The 23,298-nt window shown below is 51.5% G+C and overlaps 11 protein-coding genes across 11 annotated transcripts; 3 read left to right on the top strand and 8 right to left on the bottom strand.

Annotated features, from left to right (window-relative positions):
- Window positions 1-107: 107 nt before the first annotated feature.
- Window positions 108-629, bottom strand: JN550_003326 (uncharacterized protein; the record flags this gene model as incomplete). The annotated part of the gene is made up of 1 exon (XM_049314718.1): window positions 108-629. One exon carries the CDS (start codon window positions 627-629, stop codon window positions 108-110), a length of 522 nt encoding a protein of 173 aa, XP_049174517.1.
- Window positions 630-2,228: 1,599 nt separating this feature from the next.
- JN550_003325 (uncharacterized protein) lies at window positions 2,229-3,389 on the bottom strand (the record flags this gene model as incomplete). The annotated part of the gene is made up of 1 exon (XM_049314717.1): window positions 2,229-3,389. The coding sequence occupies one exon, from the start codon at window positions 3,387-3,389 to the stop codon at window positions 2,229-2,231; it is 1,161 nt and encodes a 386-aa protein (XP_049174516.1).
- Window positions 3,390-3,814: 425 nt separating this feature from the next.
- JN550_003324 (uncharacterized protein) lies at window positions 3,815-4,237 on the top strand (the record flags this gene model as incomplete). The annotated part of the gene is made up of 1 exon (XM_049314716.1): window positions 3,815-4,237. The coding sequence occupies one exon, from the start codon at window positions 3,815-3,817 to the stop codon at window positions 4,235-4,237; it is 423 nt and encodes a 140-aa protein (XP_049174515.1).
- Window positions 4,238-4,674: 437 nt separating this feature from the next.
- On the top strand, window positions 4,675-5,538 carry JN550_003323 (uncharacterized protein; the record flags this gene model as incomplete). Its single annotated transcript, XM_049314714.1, has 1 exon — window positions 4,675-5,538. One exon carries the CDS (start codon window positions 4,675-4,677, stop codon window positions 5,536-5,538), a length of 864 nt encoding a protein of 287 aa, XP_049174514.1.
- Window positions 5,539-5,750: 212 nt separating this feature from the next.
- JN550_003322 (uncharacterized protein) lies at window positions 5,751-6,653 on the bottom strand (the record flags this gene model as incomplete). The annotated part of the gene is made up of 2 exons (XM_049314713.1): window positions 5,751-5,763; window positions 5,836-6,653. 2 exons carry the CDS (start codon window positions 6,651-6,653, stop codon window positions 5,751-5,753), a joined length of 831 nt encoding a protein of 276 aa, XP_049174513.1.
- A 337-nt stretch (window positions 6,654-6,990) lies between these two features.
- JN550_003321 (uncharacterized protein) lies at window positions 6,991-9,881 on the top strand (the record flags this gene model as incomplete). Its single annotated transcript, XM_049314712.1, has 4 exons — window positions 6,991-7,463; window positions 7,521-9,593; window positions 9,645-9,787; window positions 9,838-9,881. 4 exons carry the CDS (start codon window positions 6,991-6,993, stop codon window positions 9,879-9,881), a joined length of 2,733 nt encoding a protein of 910 aa, XP_049174512.1.
- A 458-nt stretch (window positions 9,882-10,339) lies between these two features.
- JN550_003320 (uncharacterized protein) lies at window positions 10,340-11,940 on the bottom strand (the record flags this gene model as incomplete). The annotated part of the gene is made up of 3 exons (XM_049314711.1): window positions 10,340-11,167; window positions 11,219-11,721; window positions 11,781-11,940. 3 exons carry the CDS (start codon window positions 11,938-11,940, stop codon window positions 10,340-10,342), a joined length of 1,491 nt encoding a protein of 496 aa, XP_049174511.1.
- A 625-nt stretch (window positions 11,941-12,565) lies between these two features.
- JN550_003319 (uncharacterized protein) lies at window positions 12,566-13,678 on the bottom strand (the record flags this gene model as incomplete). The annotated part of the gene is made up of 4 exons (XM_049314710.1): window positions 12,566-12,770; window positions 12,922-13,296; window positions 13,357-13,411; window positions 13,564-13,678. 4 exons carry the CDS (start codon window positions 13,676-13,678, stop codon window positions 12,566-12,568), a joined length of 750 nt encoding a protein of 249 aa, XP_049174510.1.
- A 797-nt stretch (window positions 13,679-14,475) lies between these two features.
- JN550_003318 (uncharacterized protein) lies at window positions 14,476-15,729 on the bottom strand (the record flags this gene model as incomplete). Its single annotated transcript, XM_049314709.1, has 1 exon — window positions 14,476-15,729. One exon carries the CDS (start codon window positions 15,727-15,729, stop codon window positions 14,476-14,478), a length of 1,254 nt encoding a protein of 417 aa, XP_049174509.1.
- Window positions 15,730-16,459: 730 nt separating this feature from the next.
- On the bottom strand, window positions 16,460-18,076 carry JN550_003317 (uncharacterized protein; the record flags this gene model as incomplete). Its single annotated transcript, XM_049314708.1, has 1 exon — window positions 16,460-18,076. One exon carries the CDS (start codon window positions 18,074-18,076, stop codon window positions 16,460-16,462), a length of 1,617 nt encoding a protein of 538 aa, XP_049174508.1.
- A 553-nt stretch (window positions 18,077-18,629) lies between these two features.
- JN550_003316 (uncharacterized protein) lies at window positions 18,630-21,639 on the bottom strand (the record flags this gene model as incomplete). Its single annotated transcript, XM_049314707.1, has 4 exons — window positions 18,630-19,941; window positions 19,999-20,737; window positions 20,803-21,343; window positions 21,457-21,639. The coding sequence occupies 4 exons, from the start codon at window positions 21,637-21,639 to the stop codon at window positions 18,630-18,632; spliced, it is 2,775 nt and encodes a 924-aa protein (XP_049174507.1).
- Window positions 21,640-23,298: the final 1,659 nt, after the last annotated feature.

Raw genomic sequence — 23,298 nt, 5'->3', positions numbered from 1 at the left:
GTTATGTACGCCTCTTTCACCGGTCATCAAACCAGTAAAGCCCCAGATGTACTCAACAAACAGAGATACACTCATGACCGAGACATCCCCTCTTCCTCGTCAATCGTCTAGGAGAACGCCGTGATGGCCTCGTTGAAGTCAGAAACGATCAGCGCAAGCACGGTTTGAGCAGCTGCTTTCTGGTCGGCAGCGGTGAGGCCGAGCAAGGTAGCGCCGTAAGCATCGTTCTTGCTCTTCAGGTTTCGGAGGGTGCTGAGAACCAGCGAGCTAACGCCCGCCGACTGGAAGTCAGCCTTGCGGCCAACGAGCGCATCCAGGGACGTGGCGATGTTCGGCTCGCCCGTCTGTGAGATAAAGCTGATGAGGGTGGCCGAGTCCTGGCTCGAAGCCACCGTCTCGTCCGCGGCAGCACTGTTAGCCGAGTCGATGTTGTTACCAACGGTTGTAGCGGCTGTCTGGATGCCCAGTGCCCCGAGGACTGAGCCATCCCAGTTTCTGACCGTCGTGGTCAGGCTGACGACCGAGGCGTCAATCTTCTGCAGGTTGGCCAGCGTCTCGGCAACATCGCGGCGGATTACGGCGCCGAGCACGGCGGTTGCGAAGAGGGCGATGGAAGCTACCTTGACCATGTTGGCGGCTGTTTGAACAAACTTGTTCGGAATTCTTGTATAATGTGGAATTGAGTGTGAGTTCAAGTGGATATGGTTCTCAAGTGGGATACTGTTCGTTTCCGACGGCGGACTGGCCTCTTTTATCAATGCACCGACAATAAGAACATCACAGATGCATACGGGAGGCACGTGCTCTCATCGCATCCTCGGCCGGTGAACTCATCAAGCTTGTGAAGCTCGTGATATGCTCATCACTAACTAGCAAGTCTCTACTGGAGGCCATTCACATGTCAGTGCGACATGGCATGCTGTCATTGAACCCCTCGCGCACTGGCGGGCGTAGACGAGGGGGGTGCGCGTCTAGTCGGCGGCAGACTGGCAGGACCTGCATTGGATTGTATGGAATAGAGTGTGAATTAGCTTTGGCGAATTCAACAAAATGCTTCTAGCAAGGCCCAAGAGCTCACAAGACCTGCAGTGTGTCGGCCACATTCCCCACGCAGCAACAAAGTTTCGTGGGAGGTAGTATCGCTCATGTAAGGGCAAACAATTTGTCCTCCATTGACCGTCCCAGAGGCGGTAATCGAATGCCTGTAGAGGGTGTCATTGGTTCCTCGGTCTCGCTATATTCCAGGAAATAAGAAGGGAAGGTTGCGCAAAGGGACACATGCCGTCTTATGTGGCATTGAAGAGCAACTTGGAGGAACGCTAGCGGGGTTTGGCCTGGTGTTATATTGAGGTCCGATGCGGGGAAAATTGAACAACCCAAGGGTTGCCGAGCTGAGACCTGGGGAACGGAGCAGTTACCCCAGATTTTGGGGAAAAGAGATCTACCGCCGTGATCCACGGCCACGTCCAGATCTCCAGGTTGGAACTGTCCAATTCAACCCTTGACTTCGGGCCGCCCTTGCAGTGGCTGTTCGCCTCATCTCCGGCCGCCGCCCACGCACCCCAATGGAGTTTGGTGCTTCCATTGAACAATCGTTTGGACATCATGAGACCTAGCCGGACCCTGGATCTGGCCTGCTTAATTACTCGTCGTGAACTGCCCGCATCGGCTGAAGGCAGGACTATGTCACTTCATAGCCAAGAGAGTTCGCACTAGCGGGGATTGCTCATTTTATCGTCAACCTTAATGGGCTCGAGCGTTGTATACTGCTGCATAAGTACTCTAACTTGTTGTCAGACTGGTTGAACTGCAAGTTAAACTTGTTTATGAACTCAGCGCTACATCCTGGATGGCGTCAGAAGTCTAGCGTCGGAGGATCTGAAGCCGTTGCTCATGTAAGAGTCACAGGGCTGTGCGTTAGCCATAGCTACCGTACCTCGAAAAAGAAACCCAAGCTTTGCTAATCAAGCTAGAGCCCTTCTCACCAGTCGATTTCCATTACCCTTCGACTTTCGCTTATTATCCTAAATCTATCTTTCGTCCACTCTGCCGTCTGTTGGATGAGCTTCAAATGATTCATATGACAATTCACCTAGTAATCAGACATACCAGGCGAGGCTCAATAAAACAGAGGCAAGAATGGAAAAACACATAACGAGTTTGATCATTCAAATCAGATTTCAAGGAGTGTATTACATGTCCACCCTGTTTCGGCTTATGCTGCAACCTCAGTTTTCTTCAAGATCCTTAATGATCTCACGGACGGCCGCTACGATAGGAGCAAACGTTCGCTCCGGTTCTAGAATAAGCGGAGTATCCATGTTGTTGTGACATATAGCAACGGATATCCTGTCGCGTATGTCTGCCCAAGCTACAGAACCTCCAGCCCCAGGACTATATATGATCTCGCGATGATCACCAACCAAAGGGTCACTTGCTCCAGGTTCACCGCCAAGCCAAAAGCCTGCCGCACCAAACCACACAGGAATAGGCAGTATCTTGTCCTGATCATGCGCGCCTTCTCGTATTTTATTCAGGCCCGCCACTCTTTCCCTGGACAAGAGACGCACACCATCCAGTTCGCCGCCCTCAGCCAAGAGAGCGAATATTCTCGCCACGCTACCCGCGTTCGCGATGGCGCCTGCACCGGGATCCACCGTCTGTTGCACAATGCTAAGATTATGCACCTCCGAGCCCGGGAAGACTGCCGAGGGACTGATGCCATGATCATCCTGGATAGGGAAAGCATTGCCGCCCGACAGCACCGCAACCCGGTGCAGTTCTGAGTCAGGGACGCCCAAGAAGAATCCGTCGTTCAACCCAAGCGGCCCGCAGATCTCCTCTCGCACGAACACATCAAAGCGCCGCCGCTTTGGATCTGTGCGGCAGACTACTTCGCCTAAAATCCAACCCCATACCAGAACATGGTACGCATTTGCTTCGCCCGGAGGGAATAGCGGGGTGAACTTGGCGATCTTCTCCACCATCCACTGCCAGTCGTGCATGAGCTCCGGGGTGATGTCTGCGGGCATCTGAGGGATACCAGCACGGTGGGAAAGTGCCTGTTCAATGGTTGTGTTTTCCTTCCCATTGCAACCAAACTCAGGCCAATGCTTGCTGATAGGGTCGTGCACGCTCAGGTGTCCTCGCTCAGCCTGTATGTGAACTGCAAGGGCCGTCACGCCCTTGGTAACCGAGAAGACAGGGAAAATCGTATCCTTGGTGACAGCAGCTCCGGACTGAGGGTTTGCTTTCCCAGCAAAGGCGTCAACAATCAGCTCGCCGCGGCGATAGGCCGCCACAGCTACTCCTGTCTCCCCAAGCTCGATCGCTCGGTCCAACGCTGACCGGATCCTGTGATCATTCTCGTAGGTCTTGGGAAAGGCCATACTACGTCTTGCTCGAGTATGCTGTGTAGTATTTTAGTCTTTTAGTGCAACCAGCAGCTTCTTTCTTTATCCATTGCATAGTGCACGATTAGTAGAGACGGGCACGTGGTTAACTAGTAAACCCCCACTTCACCTAGGCAAAACTGAGTCAACAGAACTGACATCAGTAATCTAAGCAGGTCAGTGCGTCAAGTGGTCCGCCAATCCGAACTAATACTAAGGACTATACGCCTCAGCCATCTACTTAAGTGTGCGAAGCGATTAGGTTGGGGGGATTTTGCATCTCATATACTCTTGCATCTACGAACGTTATCAACTAGTATCCTATTGCATTGCGTCGATAACATAGTTCTGTTACCTACGCGACATTTTCTTGGCGTCACAGCATCGGCATCAATACAGAGTACCGCAAAACCACCATCAAGATGACTTACAATGTGTTGATATTCGCATATCGCAAGGAAGGATGGACGCCTGAACAGTTTAAAGATCATTACGAGACCAAGCATCTGCCCTTGATGCAGTCCATCGGCGGCAGCCTCTTCCCGCTGGCTCATACCCGTCGCTATCTTCATCGAGAAAAGACGGCGGCAGCGGAAGGGGAGCCAACAGGAAATGCATACTACCCTGCAACGGTTCCAATGGGATCGCAATCGGATTTCGATTACGATGCCATAGCTGAGCTGGAATTTGAAGACGCTGATCATTTCCAGCGTTTCTCTGCTTTATTGGCATCACCCGAGTTTGCACCTCAAGTCGCAGCAGATACTACAGAATTCATGGCAGCTGAAAAGACTAAGGTGGTGATAATTGGTGATGTGATCCGAACACAGAGAAGCTCAAACTAGAAAGTCATCTAGCAGTCACCAGGAGGGTTGGGCTTTGACAGCGTTTCCAGTTCTATTCATCTACGTAGAGGTCCTAGAGGGAAAAGGAGGGGTAGAACCGAGTCATCTTACCTTTGTCAGCATCACCCCGCACACTAGCGACAGTATACTAAATACAAAGTGCACACCTATGGTTATCCTGAATATGACATTACGCCGCATCACAAAAAGAGAAATACATGTCGGGAATAGCATTCTGAAGTTGGAGTCTCTTATTGTTAATCTTTATATAAATCCCCTTCCTTATTTGCATATTCTGTGAAATCGCCACGAAGACGAAGACTGTACGGCTAGGTTTGCTGCAACAATATTTCGCACCACACTAGACTCAGACACAATTGTTCATGTAACGGGAGTTGCATTCTGATACGGAAATATTGTTCAAGTTCCCAGAAACTATGGAAACCGAGAACACGGCTAAATTCCGAGGCGGAGTTGCCGTCATCACCGGGGCCGGAGCAGGAATTGGATCTGGCCTTGCCCGCCAGTGCGCATCCATAGGCATGACGGTGGTTGTGACCGACGTTTCCTCTGACCGAGCAGAGGAAGTCGCAGATCAAATCCGCAAGTCTGGCGGTGAGGCAGATGCAATGACAGTAGACGTCTCGCATTTCAAAGCACTCGATGCGCTCGCAGAGGCCGTTTACGCCAAGTATGGAAACCGTGTACGTCTGCTCATCAATAACGCCGGCATCGAGACGCTCGGGTTCTCATGGGAGATTCCAGCGGAGCGCTGGGAATCCACACTCAACATCAACATACATGGCATCGTGCATGGGGCCAGGGCCTTCATTCCGCGCATGCTGGCCAGCGGCCAGGAATGCTGGATCGCGAACCTGGCCTCCGTGGGTGCATTTGGTGTCATGCCAACCCAGACGGCCTACATCATGAGCAAACATGCGGTTCAATCCTTCTCCGAGTGTCTTTACCTTGAGATGAAGGTCAAACAGGCACCCATCCATGTCAGCTCTGTTGTGCCGGGCATGCTCAAGACCAGCATCTTTGACGCTGGGGCGGGAGCCGGCGAGCCACAAGGCGCGGAAACGTACCGGAGCAGAATGTACCACATGATGAAAGACTACGGCATGGACCTGGATGCTGGGTGCAAGCGTATAATAGAGGGGATTTGCGCTAACAAGTTTTGGGTCGATACACAACCCGAAATGACCACTGGGGCTTTGCAGGGTCGCGCCAAGTTCCTTACTGAACAACGAGATCCAGAGATAGCGGATGAAGCACGACATCTACTTGGCCTCTCGTAGTATAGGTCAAGATGTGGGGAAACAATTTTGAGATACTTTACCAATGAGACTTCATGCAATTTCCATATCTTGAACCCAGCACTAAGTCATGAATGAAAAGAGAGAGTATTGATAATCAGCATCAATATCACATCGTATACTTGGATCTCCCGCTTGTTGTCAACGTAAAAACAGCAAAGTCAATAATATGATCTGGCTTCGCCAACGAATGTTTAAGGTGTTAGGCTAGTAGAATATTTTAGTCAAAATGCAAATTTAGCGTATGAAAATAATCTCCATGGAGTCCAATAGACGAACCATATGAGCACCTTGACGAACACAGAAACCTGCGCGCTATAACCTCCAGTCATTTCCTCCGTAAGTGTTACATGGTCTAAGCGGAACCTCTGACACCCGCTTTCTCTGACCGCCTTTGCTACCATTTCCGCGTCATTGACAGTCCAGTGCAACGTGGCCATCCTGCTCGTAGGCGAATGTTTCTGGTTCCCAACGACCCAGGACCCAGCCAGGTCGCAGATAATCTGCCCGCCGACTCCCTGAAATCTTTGGGCCGCTCGCTGCAATATTGAAAGGCCATCTTCGGGTTGCAAATACATGAGCAGACCCTCAGCTATAACGATTGTCGGCCTATTTGCCGGTATCGCAACGAGCCAATCCTTGTCCAAAGCATCTGCGGCCCTGAGATCGTAGTCGCCCTCCGGTCTGGGTAAGTCCAGCCCCTTTCTCAAATGCACGACGTCGGGCAGATCTATGTCGAGCCACCGGACCGTCTTCTCTGGTGCATTCCAAATAGGCGCCAGACGAAGGCACCGATTGTCGAGACCGCAGGCAAGATGGATGACGGTCGCTTGATCGTGGCTCTGAAGAAAATTGGCGGTCCACAGGTCAAGTAAACGCGCCCGCGATATCAGCACAGCCTGAAAAAACGCGTTACCCTTGGCGCGCCGCCAGTCATAGTTTGCATCAATACGTGAGAGTGTCTGGGCTGCATATCGGTCGCCCAGAACTGGTTCCGATTGCGCTGCATCCTGCGCTTTTGCTGCGAGGGGGAAAAGAGTTGTCTCTTGGACCCCTTTCAACGTCATGCTGATACTTGAATCTTGGATGGCCGTCATCGTGGGCTGGTATTGGCAAATCAGAAACAAGTTCGACCAGGTGAACCGTACGCCGTTTACACTAGTTTGCGGTAAGTAAGGGCACTTGCAGTGAGGCTGATTTGTTGAACGACATTGGTCTTTCACGTGCAAGGCTACCAGGGAACCTACCCCTGTTTACTTCGCCCATTTTGACTCCCCGCACGTGATGTCAGCTTCTTTTAGCCTCGCACCCCCTTCTGGGCTCAGCCATCTTTCTCGACACTCGTATCATGGCGACTCATGGTGCACTCTTATAACTCGTTGCCAACGTTAATTTGGCAGTTCGTGAGGTTACGAGTTGTTAATCTCTCTCATAATGGACCCATTGAGTGCTTTATCGGCAGCCTCCGCTGTTGTGGCGTTTGTCGACTTCGGGGCCAAACTCTTATCTCGCACTCGACAACTGTACAAAACGGCATCTGGAGAAACTCGAGAAAATGCAAATCTGTCTATTATATCAGACGACCTGAGAATCCTGAGCGACAATATAGGAACTGAGCTATCCGGGCTCCGCGAGCTGCTTCCAGCCGCTGGAACCTCGGAAAGCATGCTGGCCGGGATATGCCAAGAATGCATAGACGCTCACAAAGAGCTTTCTGCCGCCACAAATAAACTACGTTTGACAAACAATGCAGATAAAATAGGTTTCAGCTTTAAACCCGAAAAGGACGTGCCTGTGAACATGTTTTCCAAAGCGCTTATGGAGCTTCAATTCGATGTCGACTTGTGGCGGCGACGTTTGGATGATCTCAGGGCACGGATGACAACGGCTCTCCTAGCGGTCATTTGGTTTGTCTACCACGATCTGTTGATGGGAGTCCCAATGCACTAACGTTATGATTACAGGAAGAAATCCTCGGATGGAGCCAAGGCGCTGCAGCAGCTTTCAAGCCAGCAGGCTATGATGGCCAAGACATTGACTCAGATTCAAGCAACTACCGACACATTGAGTCAAACCATAATCCAATATTCCCAGGAAACCTTGACTCCAAGGGATGTCAAACACCAGAGCCTGGTGCGAGACATCTGGTTTTCGGCGTGGCCGCCTGCTCCGGATAATTTGATAAAAGATCACAGAGCTGAAACGTCATACAACAACGCCATCATCGCGAGCTTGAAGTTCCAAGGAGGCACTCATCGCGAGGAATCGATACCAAAGGCCCACGAGAAAACATTTGAGTGGATCTTCACCAAGCCACGCACACTCAAAGACAGAGGACCCCTCTGGTCTGACTTTACTGAATGGCTGCAAACTCCGACACAACAGATTTATTGGATAACAGGAAAGCCCGGAGCCGGCAAATCTACGCTGATGAAGTTCGTAGCTGAGCATCAGCAGACATTGTCCGCTCTTCATAGATGGTCAATCCCTCGTCCGCTTGCAGTGGCGAAGTTCTACTCCTGGAATGCCGGCACACTACTCCAGAAATCCCAGATGGGCTTGTTCAGAACACTTCTCTGGCAAGTCCTATCAGCTATGCCCACTATCGCCCCGAGAATATGTCCTCGTAGGTGGGCGTTGTACAAGCTTTTTGGTTCAGGTACCGTGGTTCCTGAATGGTCATGGGCAGAGCTCTTGGAAAGTTTTACTTTAATGCTGCCGCTTATTGGGGAGTCTTTCGACCTCTCAATTTTCATCGATGGGCTGGATGAATTTGAAGGGACACATGAGAAGCTGATCGACTTCGTGGACCTCTTTCGCGCACAGCCTGGTGCGAAAATTTGCGTCAGTAGCCGCCCATGGAATGTGTTCCTAGATGCATTCCACTGCAGCCCCAGTCTGAAGATGGAAGATATTACGAACCAAGATATCGAATTATTTGTGAATGGTCGTTTCAAGCGCACCCAAGGCTTCCAAGAACTAGAGCAGATGCTCCCGCAGGACGCGCGAAAACTCATCAATGGAATAGTCACGAAGGCCCAGGGCGTCTTCCTCTGGGTTTCTGTCGTTGTGAACGCTCTGTGCGAAGGACTAACAGAGGGTGATAAGCTCTCAGATCTCCTGGCTGAGCTCGAGCGGTTGCCGAGTGACTTAGAACATCTCTACTCTAGCATCTGGGCAGGCGTGAAGTGGAAATACATGGCCCATTCATCCCAGCTGTTCCAAATTCTTGAGTGCGCCAAAGAATCGTTGGACGTTGTCACGTTATCCCTTGCGGACGACGATAGTGCCCTCGACCGAGATATCAACGATTTGACCGAAGAGGACCGAGACCACATCAAACAAACCATGAAACGAAGGCTTAACAGCCGCACTCGTGGATTGATCGAGGTATCTCGAGATGGACAAATCGATTACTTGCATCGCAGCGTGCGTGATTGGACTGTTGCAATTTGGCCCGATATTCAAGCCGCAGCCGCAGACTTTGACCCCAACTTGGCAATTCTCAAAGCGCTGACAGTCGAGATCTCGCTAAGGGAAATCTGGCATAATAGCCTAATGACATTTCCCACCGTCTTTTGGCAACGGACATGTCTCTGTCTCTACCATGCTTCTAAAGTTAAGGATGATTCAAAACAAATATCTCTATTTGTGAAAGTCATGGATAGACTGGATAAAGACCTCTCAGATATAGCTAGCTCCTACACAATCCCCGACGGGTCACTTCCGCTTTACCGCAACACTGGGTCGTCAAATCTTCTTCTCCGACCAGGAGACAATCTACCACATTGGGCTTCCACCCAAAGGACCCAGACCAACAAGCCACTGAATGTGGCATTCCTTGGACTAGCAGCCCAGTTTGCAATCGCCCCTTATGTAAAGCATAAGCTCTTTAAGAGTCCTGGAATGATCAAGGTTCGCTGGCCAGAAGTGACAATCATAGAGTGCGCTGTCTTTGGCTTCGGACACTTTTGTCGGCCGGATCTGGCAGACCTCGCTGATCGCTACAAGTACGCCTCGCTGGCGACTAGAGTAGAGTTAGTCGATTTCTTAATGAGTAAGGGATCGAATTTTTTCTCTGGCATCAGTACGAAGTCGCAAGGCGACCAAGAGCGAGAGTTATTGGAGAAAATGCAGGCGCAGACTTGTCGGAAGGTTGCGTTCTTGGAGTCGGTCTCGGATGCTGACCTCGATGAGCTTGCTTATTGGCAGGACATGGCAAGGCGATTGAGTAAGGTGTCGGCGGGAATGCCAGCAACACGAAACATATCATATATGAAGAGACTAAGATCGCTTCTGAAGAGGAAATAGAAGCGGAAGGATGATTTTATCAGCCAAATCGCCATCGTCCTAAGTTGACGCAAATCTTCCATCAAGATAGATGTGTAATAGTAAGGTGAGCCACCGAATTTCTTTCGGTTCCATACTCGGCAATTCTAGAGTATAAAGCCAATACTATCTTCTGAAATGGTAGCTGGAACTTTCTTCACTAGATAGTCCGGTAAAACCGTGGTGATTACTACATACCTGGAAATGCTATGAGGAGGAGACCAAGGCATGACATAGAGATACACACTGAACCAGAAGCAATACACTCGATTTACTCGATCAAGCGCATTTGTTTTCAGATTGGCCAAACTATCGAACAGACTATCATCCCTCTTACGTTGCTGTTCAAAGCGCTTTACATAATGCTCATCAAGTCCTGAATCACTCCATCTTTTTGTGACAGGAAAACCCTGTGCGTAACCAGGTCGGATTCGAGGGGTATTCGATGTGCAAGTCACGGCAACGAAAACCCCACTCCGCTGTTTGATGAGTTTTCAGTCTCTATTCTGAGTGGGAACATATCGAGCAAGCTTTGAGCGGAGCGCCTCTGTCGAGGCTGACTGCTCAAGCAAACAGCCACAATATCACGATACCACTGAGGAATTCCCGCATAATTGTCTAAACTCAGAGGCCTGAGTTGCGATTCAGGCTCATCATCAAGAGTAGCAATTGCCCAAAGAGTCATTCCCAGCTGATACAAGTCAGAGGCGACACCCAGGTAAGGAGTGGCCTTTTGGTTGGTTGAAATCAAGTAATCAAGTTCTGGAGGTTCCCAACCATTCGGACAACCACTTCGGGTGAAGTGGGTGAGGTAGGGATTATTATCGCAGTCGATGACGACGTTGAATAATGTCAAGTTTCCATGGACTAAGCCAGCCACGTGTACATCTGATAGTCCGTGAATAATCCCGTACGCCCATTGTACACGAATATCCCATGGCGCAGAGAGTTCCCCTTCTTGGATATCAAAGAAAACGTCGATCAAGCGCGTCGCATGGGGGACTAGAAATCCCTTAGCCTTTTCATCGGATTCATCCACCAATAACGCACGCAATGAGAGAATGTATCGTGAGGACTCCAGCATATAGAGGCAATTGACTTCGTAAAGCCAATCTTCAACTGAATGCGGACCAGGTATATCTTTCTGCATCAAGAGTTCGCGGCCCACAGTCACAGTATATATGAATCCCGATAAATGACGATGGATTGAGACGTCCGATTCCTTGAGGTGTGGAGACTGGATGTAACGCAGCATAGCAACCTCAGGGTACGAAATAATCTCCTGCAACTTGGTCAACTTTGTTTATTTGGAAGAGATATGGCATGTACTTACACTGACGTCTTCTAGGACAATCACATGAAGCTTTCCGCGCTCGTCTGTGACTAGTCTCAGATTGGTGACTGTGTCGAAAAAATCGATATCAGGCAAGCTCTTATGAATAGCTTCATATATCCGTGCATTTTTCTCCACGTTGGAATTGCACTGCTTGACATTGGCTTCCAGGGAGGCATCCGGTGCATTTTGATAGTTGAATGTGATTGTCACTCGTTTCCTAACACCAGGTTTTGGTTGGTAGGTGAAAAAGAACTTTTCTCTCCCTGAATTGTCACTAAAGGGGCAGTACTGGTTCATAATCCAAACTGTTTCGAGGTCGTCGGGTGTGTGCGCATTGTCACTGTCTGTAATGAAAGATGCGACGCTTTCTGTTTGCTCAGCACCTATATCGGGATTATCGCTAGAGCTTGAGTTTAATCCGCTACAAATGTCGTCTGCTTTCTCCTCCCAGGCATCTGTACGAACTTCACCTTGTAAGGAAGGTTCGGTAGAAGAGTCAACTGTGAGCAATAAGTTGCCGAGTTCCATGCAGATAAACCCAGATTAACGCTTTACTCACGGTCATTCAACTGCCTCGACTGCAATCCGTTCAAAATTTCGTCCAGTTCTTCTTCAATACCGGGGTAATCCTCCAGTGAATGAGTGCGAACCTCATTCTCATCTCTGGGTGACAAGTTCCAAGTAAATGCGGGGATTTGATTGCTCGGGGACTGACTCATGATGTAACCTATCGGCAACGGGAATCGAATCACGTCTATTTCTTCGTCGGGTCAGAATTCTCGCCGTTCTGTGACTGATATCTTGTTCCTTGGTGCAAGCAACGATGAATACGTCCAAAGGGTTTGGTTGGCCTCGGCTAATGTCAGATCCAGGCCGATTCGCAACAACTGATGGCGAGATAAGAAGGCAATGAGGCTTGTCTCGCTGCAAGGATAGTGGGCGCTTCGTGGCCCGCACTGATTGGTCGGAGGCTGCACTGCATCAGCCCACGAGGAGGTAGATTTCCGCCGGCCACGGCGTTGCATGCTAAGCCTGCGCCTCGTAAACGACTAGAAATTCAAAGGAAGTGCGAAGCTTTTCGATTTTTAACCAAGCTCAAACATTGGGCGGGTATGGACTGACTTTCGATCCCTGAAGCAACAAAACACTTTGCAGGCAATACTGGTGGATCAGGCTGCGTATTCATACTGGTCTGAATGTCTAACTTTATCGCCCGAAGCTATAAACAGAACGGAGCAGAACTATGTCAGCTGGTGAGATTGATATTCTTTAATACCCAATTGGTCAAGTATAGGTAGTGTAATCTAGTACTCGTCCCCGACTGCGAGGTTACTCGTACGCCAATTACCCACTCCAAAGGGCTGGGCCTGGCATCACGTAATTGGTTATCGTCACGTAAGGGTTGAAAAGAATACCGGGATCTGTTGACTTGTAGAGGCTGGTACCCAACGTTCCTGAGGGAAGAGAGCTGCTTCCGGATCCCGTGACGGCGATGTTGAAACACTGGGGATAGTTCTGGGCACCGTTCGCTGAGGAAGCCCCGTGGAGGCTTATAGCATACAAAGATTAGCATCATTCCCCAATCGCTATGTTATCAAGTCAAGCATCGAGGATTTATATTACAACTTGCAGAAAAATCATTTCGGAAGTCCTCCGAAGTGGAGGTCCTTTGGAAGTTTAGGACATATGGGCTCACTCACGCAATAATCTCATGTCTGAAGACATAATTTCCGGCCTTGAGTGACGACGGAACTTTCGTGGTCCACTTGCCTCCTTGGTCAATCAAAACCTGGGAAGCCCACTTCTGAGTACTATAGTTGATCCCGGAGGCATCTATCTTGACCCACTTGAGGCTTGACTTGTCTGCCTTTGAGCAATCGCCATTGCAAGCCGCTACATAAGTCAGAATGGGTCCGTACGGATGAGGCCATGTCGAGGGCCACTGGAATGTAATGCTACCCCCGGCTTTGACTGTCGCAGTAATGGCACCAGGTGCTGATTTCCTGTGGCAATTGATATCGGATGTGCCATAGGCGTCCGGGGCTACAAAACCGCTATCCAAGTTTTCGGCGTACCTGGAAGGTCTGATTAGCGGCGGCACTATTGAGCAGTGCTAGCATGTTCTGTTGATGTACCAAGCTGCAATGTTGGGGAACGATCCAGTGTTGACTTTTTGGTAGTAATAGTCGACTAGAGGCGATTGTTAGCAATCATGCGTTTAAGGCTGTTTAATGCTCATCGGCGCGACAATCAGAGGCATAAAAACACCCAGGGTAACGTGTTAAGCGACTGTTTCAGAACTTCTCGATAAATGCCCTTGATAATAGAACGGATCTTCTTACGTAGGAATCCCTGGTTCGATTTCCCATCCGTCGTGAATGTTGTTACATAACCGTGTCCAAGCACTGTGGTGACAAGGCCATAGGCCGTCGCAATAACAGCTTTGAGAGAAGGCATAGTTGAGAAACTTGACGATAAGGTTTATAATGACAGAGTCGCAAGACCCAAAACTGCGAACCTTATGTATTGGAAATAATGTTGCAGGAGACTTCTTATCATTATCGGTCGAATATCGGAGCTGTGAATTCCGATTGGATTCTTGGTCTCCTCGTCGAGAAGGCGGAAGCACTTCTCCATTCGGACATTTTGTGATCGCTTTCGGCCAGTTTATTTGTTACGCTCCGCACCAAGACATCATAAATAGAGCCCAGATACGCGAGCGAAATCCATAGGCCAGGCCAAACTTGGCAGACAGCGCTAAAGATGCTCTGACCAATTGTAGGCGGCGTTCACTGGCTCGACGCTGCCCACGATTCGAAAAGTATAAATATATTGCATAGCACGACGCCACGTGGAGATAATATTGCTTATGATGTGTTATTAAAAACAACTGGTAACCCGGTTACGAATAGACGTGGCGGGCATGCTAGCCACCATAAGGCCATCAATCAAAACGAGTCCTGAACGATGGGTGGGCTGCGTGAAATAAGTGTAGGTGTGATACTGGATAGAATCAGGAGCTCTCAAACGGTGCCATTGGACGACGAGATTGGCGAGAGCGAAGATGTGCATGATGACGAGATGTGGTGAACGTCTGTCCGAATGGTAAAGCGGACCGTTGCACGACAAGTTGCACTGGCAGAATCTGTGGAATTTGATCTATCTAAAGTCACTTACTTGAGTGGCTAGAAAGCCCGTCTCCGAGGCTGGAGTTCCACAAGGAGAGAAGTTATGTAGCGGTATCCCAATTGCCTTCACAATCGATAAACCAGACCTTCTTCCGGCGTAGCTTCGCCCCTGCAGAGCTTGTCCCATCCCTTTTTCACATCTTCCATATTATCGCCCCAGGTGATTTTCAAACCCTTGATACCAACTTTCTTGAATGAATCCCACGCAGCCGCCAAATCATCAAAGTATTTCTTCTCGCCAACTTTCTCCATAGCCCTGATTCGCATGTCATTCGCGTTTATCCCAATCGCGGACGAACCTTTGGCCGTAAGGGCTTTCAATGCATCCTCCTGTGAGGATTCACTGATCTCTGATCCGACACCAAGCATAAGAAAGTTATTATGGGTACGCTTGAACTCAGCCGCCCACTTTGCACCCACGCCCGCACGTCCACCAAAGTCAACCAGAACGACCTTGTCTTTAGCGCCTACTTGAAGCTTGGATAGGACGGAAGCGGAAGACTCGCTTGTCAGGATAACGTCGTCGTACGCCTCGGTACCTTCCACAAAATTCCTCGAGGACTCACTTGTTGCTCCCACGATCTTCTTGACCTGAGCACCGCCACGTGCGTTCCTGAGTTCGTAGGCGAAAGCTAGAGCGGCCTTGGACCCCGGAGCGAGAAATATCACTGTCGCCCCCGCTATGTCCGCTTGAGCAGGACTCCATTGAGCTTTTGGGTCCATGCCGGGGTATACGGTTTCCTTGGGGTCGCTGGCAAAGACGTATCGATTGAGCAGATACGACGTCTCAAACATGACCCTGACGATTGCGTCGTAGGCGAGGCTGTCTGCTTTCTTCTCGATCTCGTCTTTGAGAGAAGCCGGATGAACAAAATAGCGGTTGTAGATGGCCATAACGCCCTTCCTGTAATCGTTCGTGACGAAAACCTGGCCCGGTATAGCACCTTCCTCGACGGTAACATCTTGTGCTAGAGTTCCCAGCGGGAGGTAGCCCCATAGATATGTGCCCTTTGGCACGCTGGCAACGGTAGATTCAAGGACCTCGGCGAAACCCCAGCAATTCGTGCGGCCGTACTTGGCCGGGTCATTGTATTGAGCCGGCGTACTCGGCGGGAGGGGGTGGACATCCCACCAGCCGAATAGGAAACCGAGCCTGGCGTACGACACATTGTTGGTTGTAAGGCACATCACCTTCGTACGGAGACGAAGAGACGAAGGCGCTGTAAGAGGAGGATAGGGCACGGCATGAGGAAGAGGGACGATATGCTGTGTGAAAAACTTCTCCTTCTCCAGGATCTGAATCACAGGAACTTCTGCCATGACGATCCCACTCTGTATTGCGATGGGGATTTTTTTTAGCAGGAGGAAGTGTACTGTATTGAAGCTTGGCAGTATTGTGTACATGTTTTTATAGGAAGCAGCAAGGCATGCAGCCTCGAGACAGCAGTCGGCGAATTCACCAGTGACCCCGCCTGGTCCGCAAACGAGTAATGCCGAGAACATTGGGCGTTGTGGGCCCAGTGTGGATGAGATGCCAAGGCTTTGTTGGACGATCGACAGGTTGCGGGTTGATGTCTTCCCCAAAGGCGCCTATTGATCCTCCCTTGCATTACACGCTTGCTATATTTCCATCCGGTCGATCCGGCTGTCTACTGGCCTTGGCGCTTGGGCTCCTAACACAGCAGTGGCGAAGTCGTTCAAGAATGCGGCATTCTCTTAGTGAGTTTCCTAGTATCCCTACAGCATGTAGGATATGATGTAGCAGGGTAATTAAAATCCACACTGATGCCTTAGGACCTCGACGCGGCAATTTATTGGCGAATTGGCACCGATGGCGTGAAGACGGAAGTCCCCAGCAGATGCGATGTTTCATTAACGTAGTCCAGAAAAGAGAAACGATATACAAGGACTAGTGCTATGCACATTGCGTGCAAACCTTTCGCCATGGCAATGCACCTACAGTGTTTTGTCCCGTTTCATGATCATGAATCCATGTCTGTGACTTTGGTAAGAGTGTAGCGAGGTGGATGCAGTGGAATGCGTATATTCATTATGTCCTAGCAGTAGGGCATGACCAGCTTTCAGCATTGGCCACGTCTCCCAACCCATTATACTTGGCCACGTGAGGCCAGCGACAAACCGGTCTGGTGAACTGTACTAATGGTGCAACATCTCCCACATACTTCGTGCCAATGACCCTTTCCGGGGCCGCTGAGGTGCCGCCTTCCACCCAGTCTACGAGTGATAGGAGCATCGAGTAGTTCGAGTCAGTCACTGGCGATTCAATGCCTCCCTGAGAAGCACCGTCTATCACCCAGGCACCTGCACCACTTGAACAATGGCCCATTCCAGGAACCATGAACAGCCGGTAGAAGTCTTGCACTTCGTTTGACTTCCCAAGACTACGGTAAAAGTCTTCAACCGTATCGTACCAGGCTGGAGCGTTAAGGGACGGTATCAGCGGATCTGAATAACCATGATACTGGATGACCTTCCCGCCTCTACTCTGAAAGGGGCGTAAGTCGGGATTGTACGCGTTCGCGCCGCCAGGATTGATAGAATCCGCCAGCACCACGTCGGCAACCGTCAAAGTGGTAAAATCCCAGCTGGTGTCATTGTGCACGCCATAGCGATAGAAGGTAGGCCCAAACTGGGGCTCCTCGCCGTTCATCAGGTAGCTGAAGGTGGCCTCGCCACTAGGTGAGATACCGGGGTTCACCAACGCACCCACGGTACCGTTCCTCAGCCACGGCGCATACATGCGAGCTAGATTTACAGCCTGGTCATCCGTGAGACACGCCGTCGCATTGAGCGTGCCAGCATCACATTGCAGAGCATCGATGTCGACCTCGCACTTGGATGGGTCCATGATAATGCCATCCGCCACACCATCGAGGCCATCGCATTGCTCCAAGACGGCTGCCGCAATGAAAGGCCATTTCGTCGTGGGAATATAGCTTGACCTCGTAGCAGGGTACTGTTGCAGAGCGACATAGATCTGCCAAGACGCCGTGTGTGTTTGCCACGGGATTGCAGAACCTGATAGGACACCATCGAAGTCGGCTGGGTACCGTTCCGCTGCGTTCAGACCCTGCCGACCGCCGGTCGAGCACCCGGCATAATATGAGTAGCTAGATGACTTGCCGTAGTGCGCCAATACAACTTCTTTCGCCGCCATGACGGAGAGGTGCAGAGCTCTGTGGCCCCAGTTGATGGCCTGGTCCGGATCAGACAAGAAGGAACCGTCGCTGCTGCTGGAGTTATGACCCGTATTCGTAGACACGGTGGCGAAGCCTTTGCGAAGGCCCCAGACGACGTCTGGATAGTTCACAGCGCCAGCCCATCCGCTATTGCCCACGGTGAGTACACGGGAGTTCCACTGCGAACCTGCCGGCAACCACAATTCAGCCTGGGCGGAAGAGTTCTCACTGGTTGCAAAAGTGAGACCGATTCGGCAGGCTTGGGGAACAGCCACCTGGGGCGTATTGTAGCCTGCGTTAGCCGAGGTACCAACAAAGGTGCTGCCGTTCAGTAACTGCTCAGCGAAGACCACGATCGCGGACCCATTAGAGAAGCTCTGGCCCACCAGCGACGAGCACGCCAACGAGTAGCCGGCTCGCGTTGGCGTAATGAGCGCGAGGAAGGGCAATAGTAAGTTTAGGAGCATTATGATCACGGGCAACTGGCGTATCGGTGTGGATGCTCGTACGCTGCGACGATGTCCAGCTTTATATTGCGTCACTTAGCATATCGCTCAAAACAACAGGCAATGAGGTTCTGAGTACCCTGTCAGTGGTAGTGGGCCGGTAAAAGTTGCTGGCAATACTTCCGTTGAAGCCTCGGAGGTGTCCGCCTCTTGATAGTGATTTGACGTTGTGGATTTTCGGAAGCGGTTGCCGACCAAGGGCCCGATAACAAGTATCCAACAGCATCAAAAAGGTGACGCGCACCATTGTCTTGCCTCCGAGGCCAGACTACAATTATAAGGTCGTAGGCATAATTGGCGCTGTCACGGCTGGCAATAAAGATTGATAAATTTGGAATTCAAAACGACGGAATACGCGGCAGCTGTGAAGACTGCATGCTGGCTGTCAGCTAGAAAAAGTGGTATCTATCCATCCCAGAAAAATAACAAAGCCCAAGCCGTGAATGACAAATGTCAAAAAAACCTAACCATCCCATCCCTGGCGCCATTGCCCCAGACCTTTAAGAATGCTGTTTCAAGGGTTTCCAGTCCAATTCATGTTGTTAACGCCACCCGCGATGTCACCTCCGAAGTTGATCCCGTTGAGATAAGTATCAATGTCTGTCATACCTTCGTTTTCCAGAACACCCATCAGTTCGACCTGTTGAGCCTGACTCAAGCTCCCCTGTCGCTCAGGTGGAAGTCCTGGCCAAGACGCGTCACTGATTGACATCACTCCAAGGCCGTTACTGCTGTTCGGATCACCCCAAAAACCACCGCCAGCATTGGTGTTGCCGAAGGCATATGGTGAGATGAATGGTGGCGGCGGATTGAACCAGTCTGTAACAGTTGTGGCGGGAGGGAGGGGTCTCTGACCCGGGGCCTGAGAGGGCAATGGGGGGATTGTAAAGCCCGAGGGCTGGGCCCGTTGTTGTTGGTGGTGCATGACATTGCCGGCCATGGTGACTGGTGTGGTCTTGACGTTTGGTGTAGACAAATTGCTTGTGGCTAAAATCGGCGTGGATAGAATTGGTGTGGCAGCAGGACCGGGACCAACGGAATCTGGTGGCGTTGGAAGGTGATCCGGGGGTGACAGTATTGGCGGTGACACAGTTGACTCTGTTCCAGGTGGGGTAGATTCTTCCATCAAGAGATTCTCTGTCGATTGAGTGAAGTCCGGCGGGAAGTAACTAAAACGGCGGCCAGTGGACTCAATCGAAGCTGGATTGAGGAAAATTGAGTTGGAACGGAACGATGGCTGTGAACCGAACGGGTTATCGAAGGTAACCTGCTCTGGTACCTGATCAAAGACATATCCAAACTGAGGTGGGTTGAACGCATGGCCATGGCCGCTACCATGGGACAACGTCGAAGCACTTGTTATCTCAGATGATGGTGAGTTGGTGTCAGGCTGCGATGGGGGAGTGCCCAAGGTGCTCGAATTGGAAAGAATCGGCGTATCCCTCGTATCGTAGCTCCTGAGACAGGCCTCCGCAAACTTGGAGTATAACTCCGAGGCTGCGGAGGTGCCCGGCCAGCGGTCAGCACACGAATCGATCATATCCAGACCGACGTTGATGAGCTCCTCCACCTCTTCTCGTGAATGAGCAGACCGAACCTCTGAGTACGAAGCCACAGTCCACAACAAAGTATTGATAGACATGTAGAGAGTGATCAAGAATACCCAGGTGACATCAATGGCACCTGCCATGACCTGCTTGCTTGATATGTTGATGACGAAGGCAGCAGAATTGTAACATTTCAAGGCCGACTGGGGCGATGACTTGGGTACCTGAGGCGACGGTCTGTGCAGGGCGACAACCATGGTATGATACCGGCCGGTAAACCTAGACTTGTTAATGTTCCTGAAGATCTCGACGAAAGAGAGGAAGCGGTGGACTTACCAAGGCTTGCACCAGGCAGGGTTCTCCGGGCATGTATCGAGCCACTGGTTTATCTTGGTCTCCATTGACGCAAACCATGGATGCCTATCGTCCCTGGGCTCCGGTTGTTTCTTTTCGTAGAGAACCCGGCGGATTTCGGATTGTAGCACCCTCATTTTACAGAAATGGACGGCAACCATTTTATTGGGGTCTGACGGGCCGGGCAAAATGCCATCTTCCGTGATATTTGCATCCATTGCGGTGTCGAAGAACTTGATATCCAACATATCATCTGTCTTGGCAAAGCCGTTCGGGCGACCCATACTGTACGATAATCCGAACTCGTTCGTTGCCACCACCCAGGCCAATCGTCGTCGCATGTCCAATGTAAGGGGATCCGGAACTCCCATAGAAATAGTCTTCTCATCTGCCAATCCCATCTGCTGACATATACGTGTAGCGAGTCCCGCGACATAGTAGACAGCAGTCCGGGTGGGTGTCAGTAACGAGTATTGTGCGGTCAGAACTAAGCATTGTAGTGTTTTGAGGTCCTTTGCCCTGACGACAGCTTCGAAATACTGCATAGCTGCCAGGTAGTAACTGTCTGCAAGGCCCGCATACGTCGTGTCCAGCTTTTGCATGCTGATGGCCATAACCATGCGCACGATGAATTGTTGGTACGGGTCCCGGCTACCGTTGTACACCTCTTCCAGAGCAGTTGCCAGCTTCTTCTCATGCATAACCGGCGTAAAAACTTGACCTGCCCTGAGTTAGCCAACAGAAGGGCACACGGGACATGTGAGTTCGAAGGGCAAGTCGACTTACCACGCTGGTGAAAGACTTCCAACAGCCTGTCCGCGATACCTCTGCTTGGCAACCCTTGCGCCGCCACAGCGCTGATGATGGGGTAACTCTTCTTTCTTGCCGACACCGGCGGCGGTAAGCTGAAGGAGATTGATCTTTTGGCAACAGGACTTATACCATCCACGGTAGGCTGTCGTCTGCCGCGCACCGACGGTACCAGATCGGATATGCGCTTCGAGTCGGTAAACCTCTTTGCCTGCTCCATGACCATGCGCGTCATGGCAATGCCGCTCGAGGGTCCCAGATAGCGCGGGGTCTCATCAGACTCGTTCAGGCGCACCAAGCCTCCGGGCCGGATCAGGTCCTCGTTGTTCTTGGGAAAGTCCTCCTCCTCGGTGTATTGGCCGAGCTCGGCCTCGAGCGCCCTGACTTTCTCCTGGAGCTTGACGACATAATACCTGCTGATCTTCTTTCCTTTGGTAGTGTCGAAGTATTCGCAGATGGAGCCCGATCGTTCGCATGGCAGACAGCGGGGTAGGGTTGGGTCACATCGAGTTTTCCTCTTCACGTCCCGAGTTAGAGTCGCACGTCTCGCATCCGGCGCGCGGAGGGCAGAGGGCGAACAGAATCGCCCTGCACGCAGCCTCCCGAGTGGGTGGCGGCAGCACTACTTACCTGTCGACAGCGGCAGCATGCCGTGAGGGTGTGCGCGATGCGGTGCGATGCCTCGCCGTCTGCATCCCCGTGCTGTTCGCGGGGCACGTTGGTGGGCCGCTTGGGCGGGAACCCCTGGGGTATCTTGGGCCGCTCGTAGGGCGCGAAGCCCTGGACATGGCGGAACACGTCTGGGACGTCCATGGGCGCAGAGCACGCTCGTGCGTCGGGGGCTGCCTCGCTCGGCGATGCGTCGTCGGCGGCAATGAGGCTCTCGTAACTTATGCCCCGGTAACGCGGGGGTTGGAGCTATCGGCTGACCTGCTGCAACTCTGACAGCAGACTAAGGCGAGTCGGAATGGTCGCTGGCCCGCAAAGCACGGAGGGTCTCGTCCTGGGGTTCAGCGTGTCTCTCCCGTGTGCATCTTCGCGGGGGCAGGAAGGCGAGGTTGCAAGTTGCTCTTAACGGCAGCGTCCAAGTCCAAGTCGGTGTTCAATAGGGTTGCCTACCGAAACTACAGAATCCGCCTGCAGGGCCCCTGGTGGTGGTTGGCGGCTCATAGGTACTCCAAGCATCCGTGGACCCGTGGGACCTCGTGTGCACCCGAAGCAGAGAGCAACGAACCGATTGGCTGAACCCCCCCAACAACTACCTCTGTCGCAGAAAGTTTAACACTTGGATAACTACCTTAGTCGTGTCTACGGCGCGGTTCTTGGCCACGGCAATTTGTCCCCAGGTTGCCTACATACCTAAGGCCCTAAGGTAGGTCCACGGGTACTGGGTTAGATGCGTGGCCCCAGTATTCCATCTTTTTTTCCGCCCTCTTCGGTTTCAGCTGGAGGGAGCCATGCTATGCTATGCTATGCTATGCTACCTAGTGTTAGTCCAGCGCCTACTGAAATAGGCAATTCGACCTGGGTCTCCAAAGATAGCCCTGGAGCACTACCGGCGCCTTGGCTGACATCGATTCAACGGGTGCTGCGCGGCTCTCCAGCTGCGAGTCAGGGTCCAGCAGGCCATCCCGATGATGCTCATCTCCCCATCTCCCCATCTCCCCGTATCCCACAGTCGGTGGGGGGGTTTTTTTTTTCACCACCAAAAGGTGTGTTTCAATTTGCTTGCCGGCCCCAAACTCGCCGCGGTCTCTTGCGCACTGCCAGGCTAGTCCATGGCGCCAGCACGATTGCGCACGAAACTAATATAGTCGGCCCACCAGGTGGCGCCTTGACATGTACCTGACGATGGACCATCTCGTGTTGCACTGAGCCACAGCTGCCGTCTCATTGGCCTGGGGCTGGATCCGACGGTCCCTACACCCCGAATATAAGATGAGCCTCATCAGGATTAGTTAATCACGATGGACTATCCTCCCAAGCTCATCTCAACATTTGTTGGAACGCGGCGCGGTCGTGGGTGCGGTGCTCTGGAGAGAAGCGAGATGCACGTTCGCTTCCCTAATGGCCGTCCTTCACGTCGTAAACAAATCCCATGAGGCATTGCGTGCCGCCGCATCCTTCGAGTGCCTCGCTTGCAGCTTCAACAAGGATGCAAAAGGAGCTGTAGCATCCCTCAAAGCGCACGCCGATGCTCCCAATTTTAGAAGCGTGCATCGCAGACACGTTATAGTAATATTAAATGCACCTACTCCAGATCGCCGGAGCGGATCCCTGAAGCTGTCCACGTTATTAGGTACCCAAGTACCACAGCCCCCAAACTGACGAGACGAGCTTGCTCAGGTTGACGTTCTAGAAGAGACCGTAGAACCTGGAATACGTCACCGTGTTGTGATTCTCATCGACGGCCGAGTCCTGGGTCTATTACCGGGGTTTCAGCTACAGATGATACAAGCCAAAAACCTCACT

The sequence above is a fragment of the Neoarthrinium moseri genome, assembly GCF_022829205.1.
Source record: "Neoarthrinium moseri strain CBS 164.80 chromosome Unknown scaffold8_Wmoseri_CBS_16480, whole genome shotgun sequence".
Taxonomy (NCBI): domain Eukaryota; kingdom Fungi; phylum Ascomycota; class Sordariomycetes; order Amphisphaeriales; family Apiosporaceae; genus Neoarthrinium; species Neoarthrinium moseri.
Note: the sequence above shows the minus strand (reverse complement) of the source record. Positions and strands in the feature narration are given on the sequence as shown.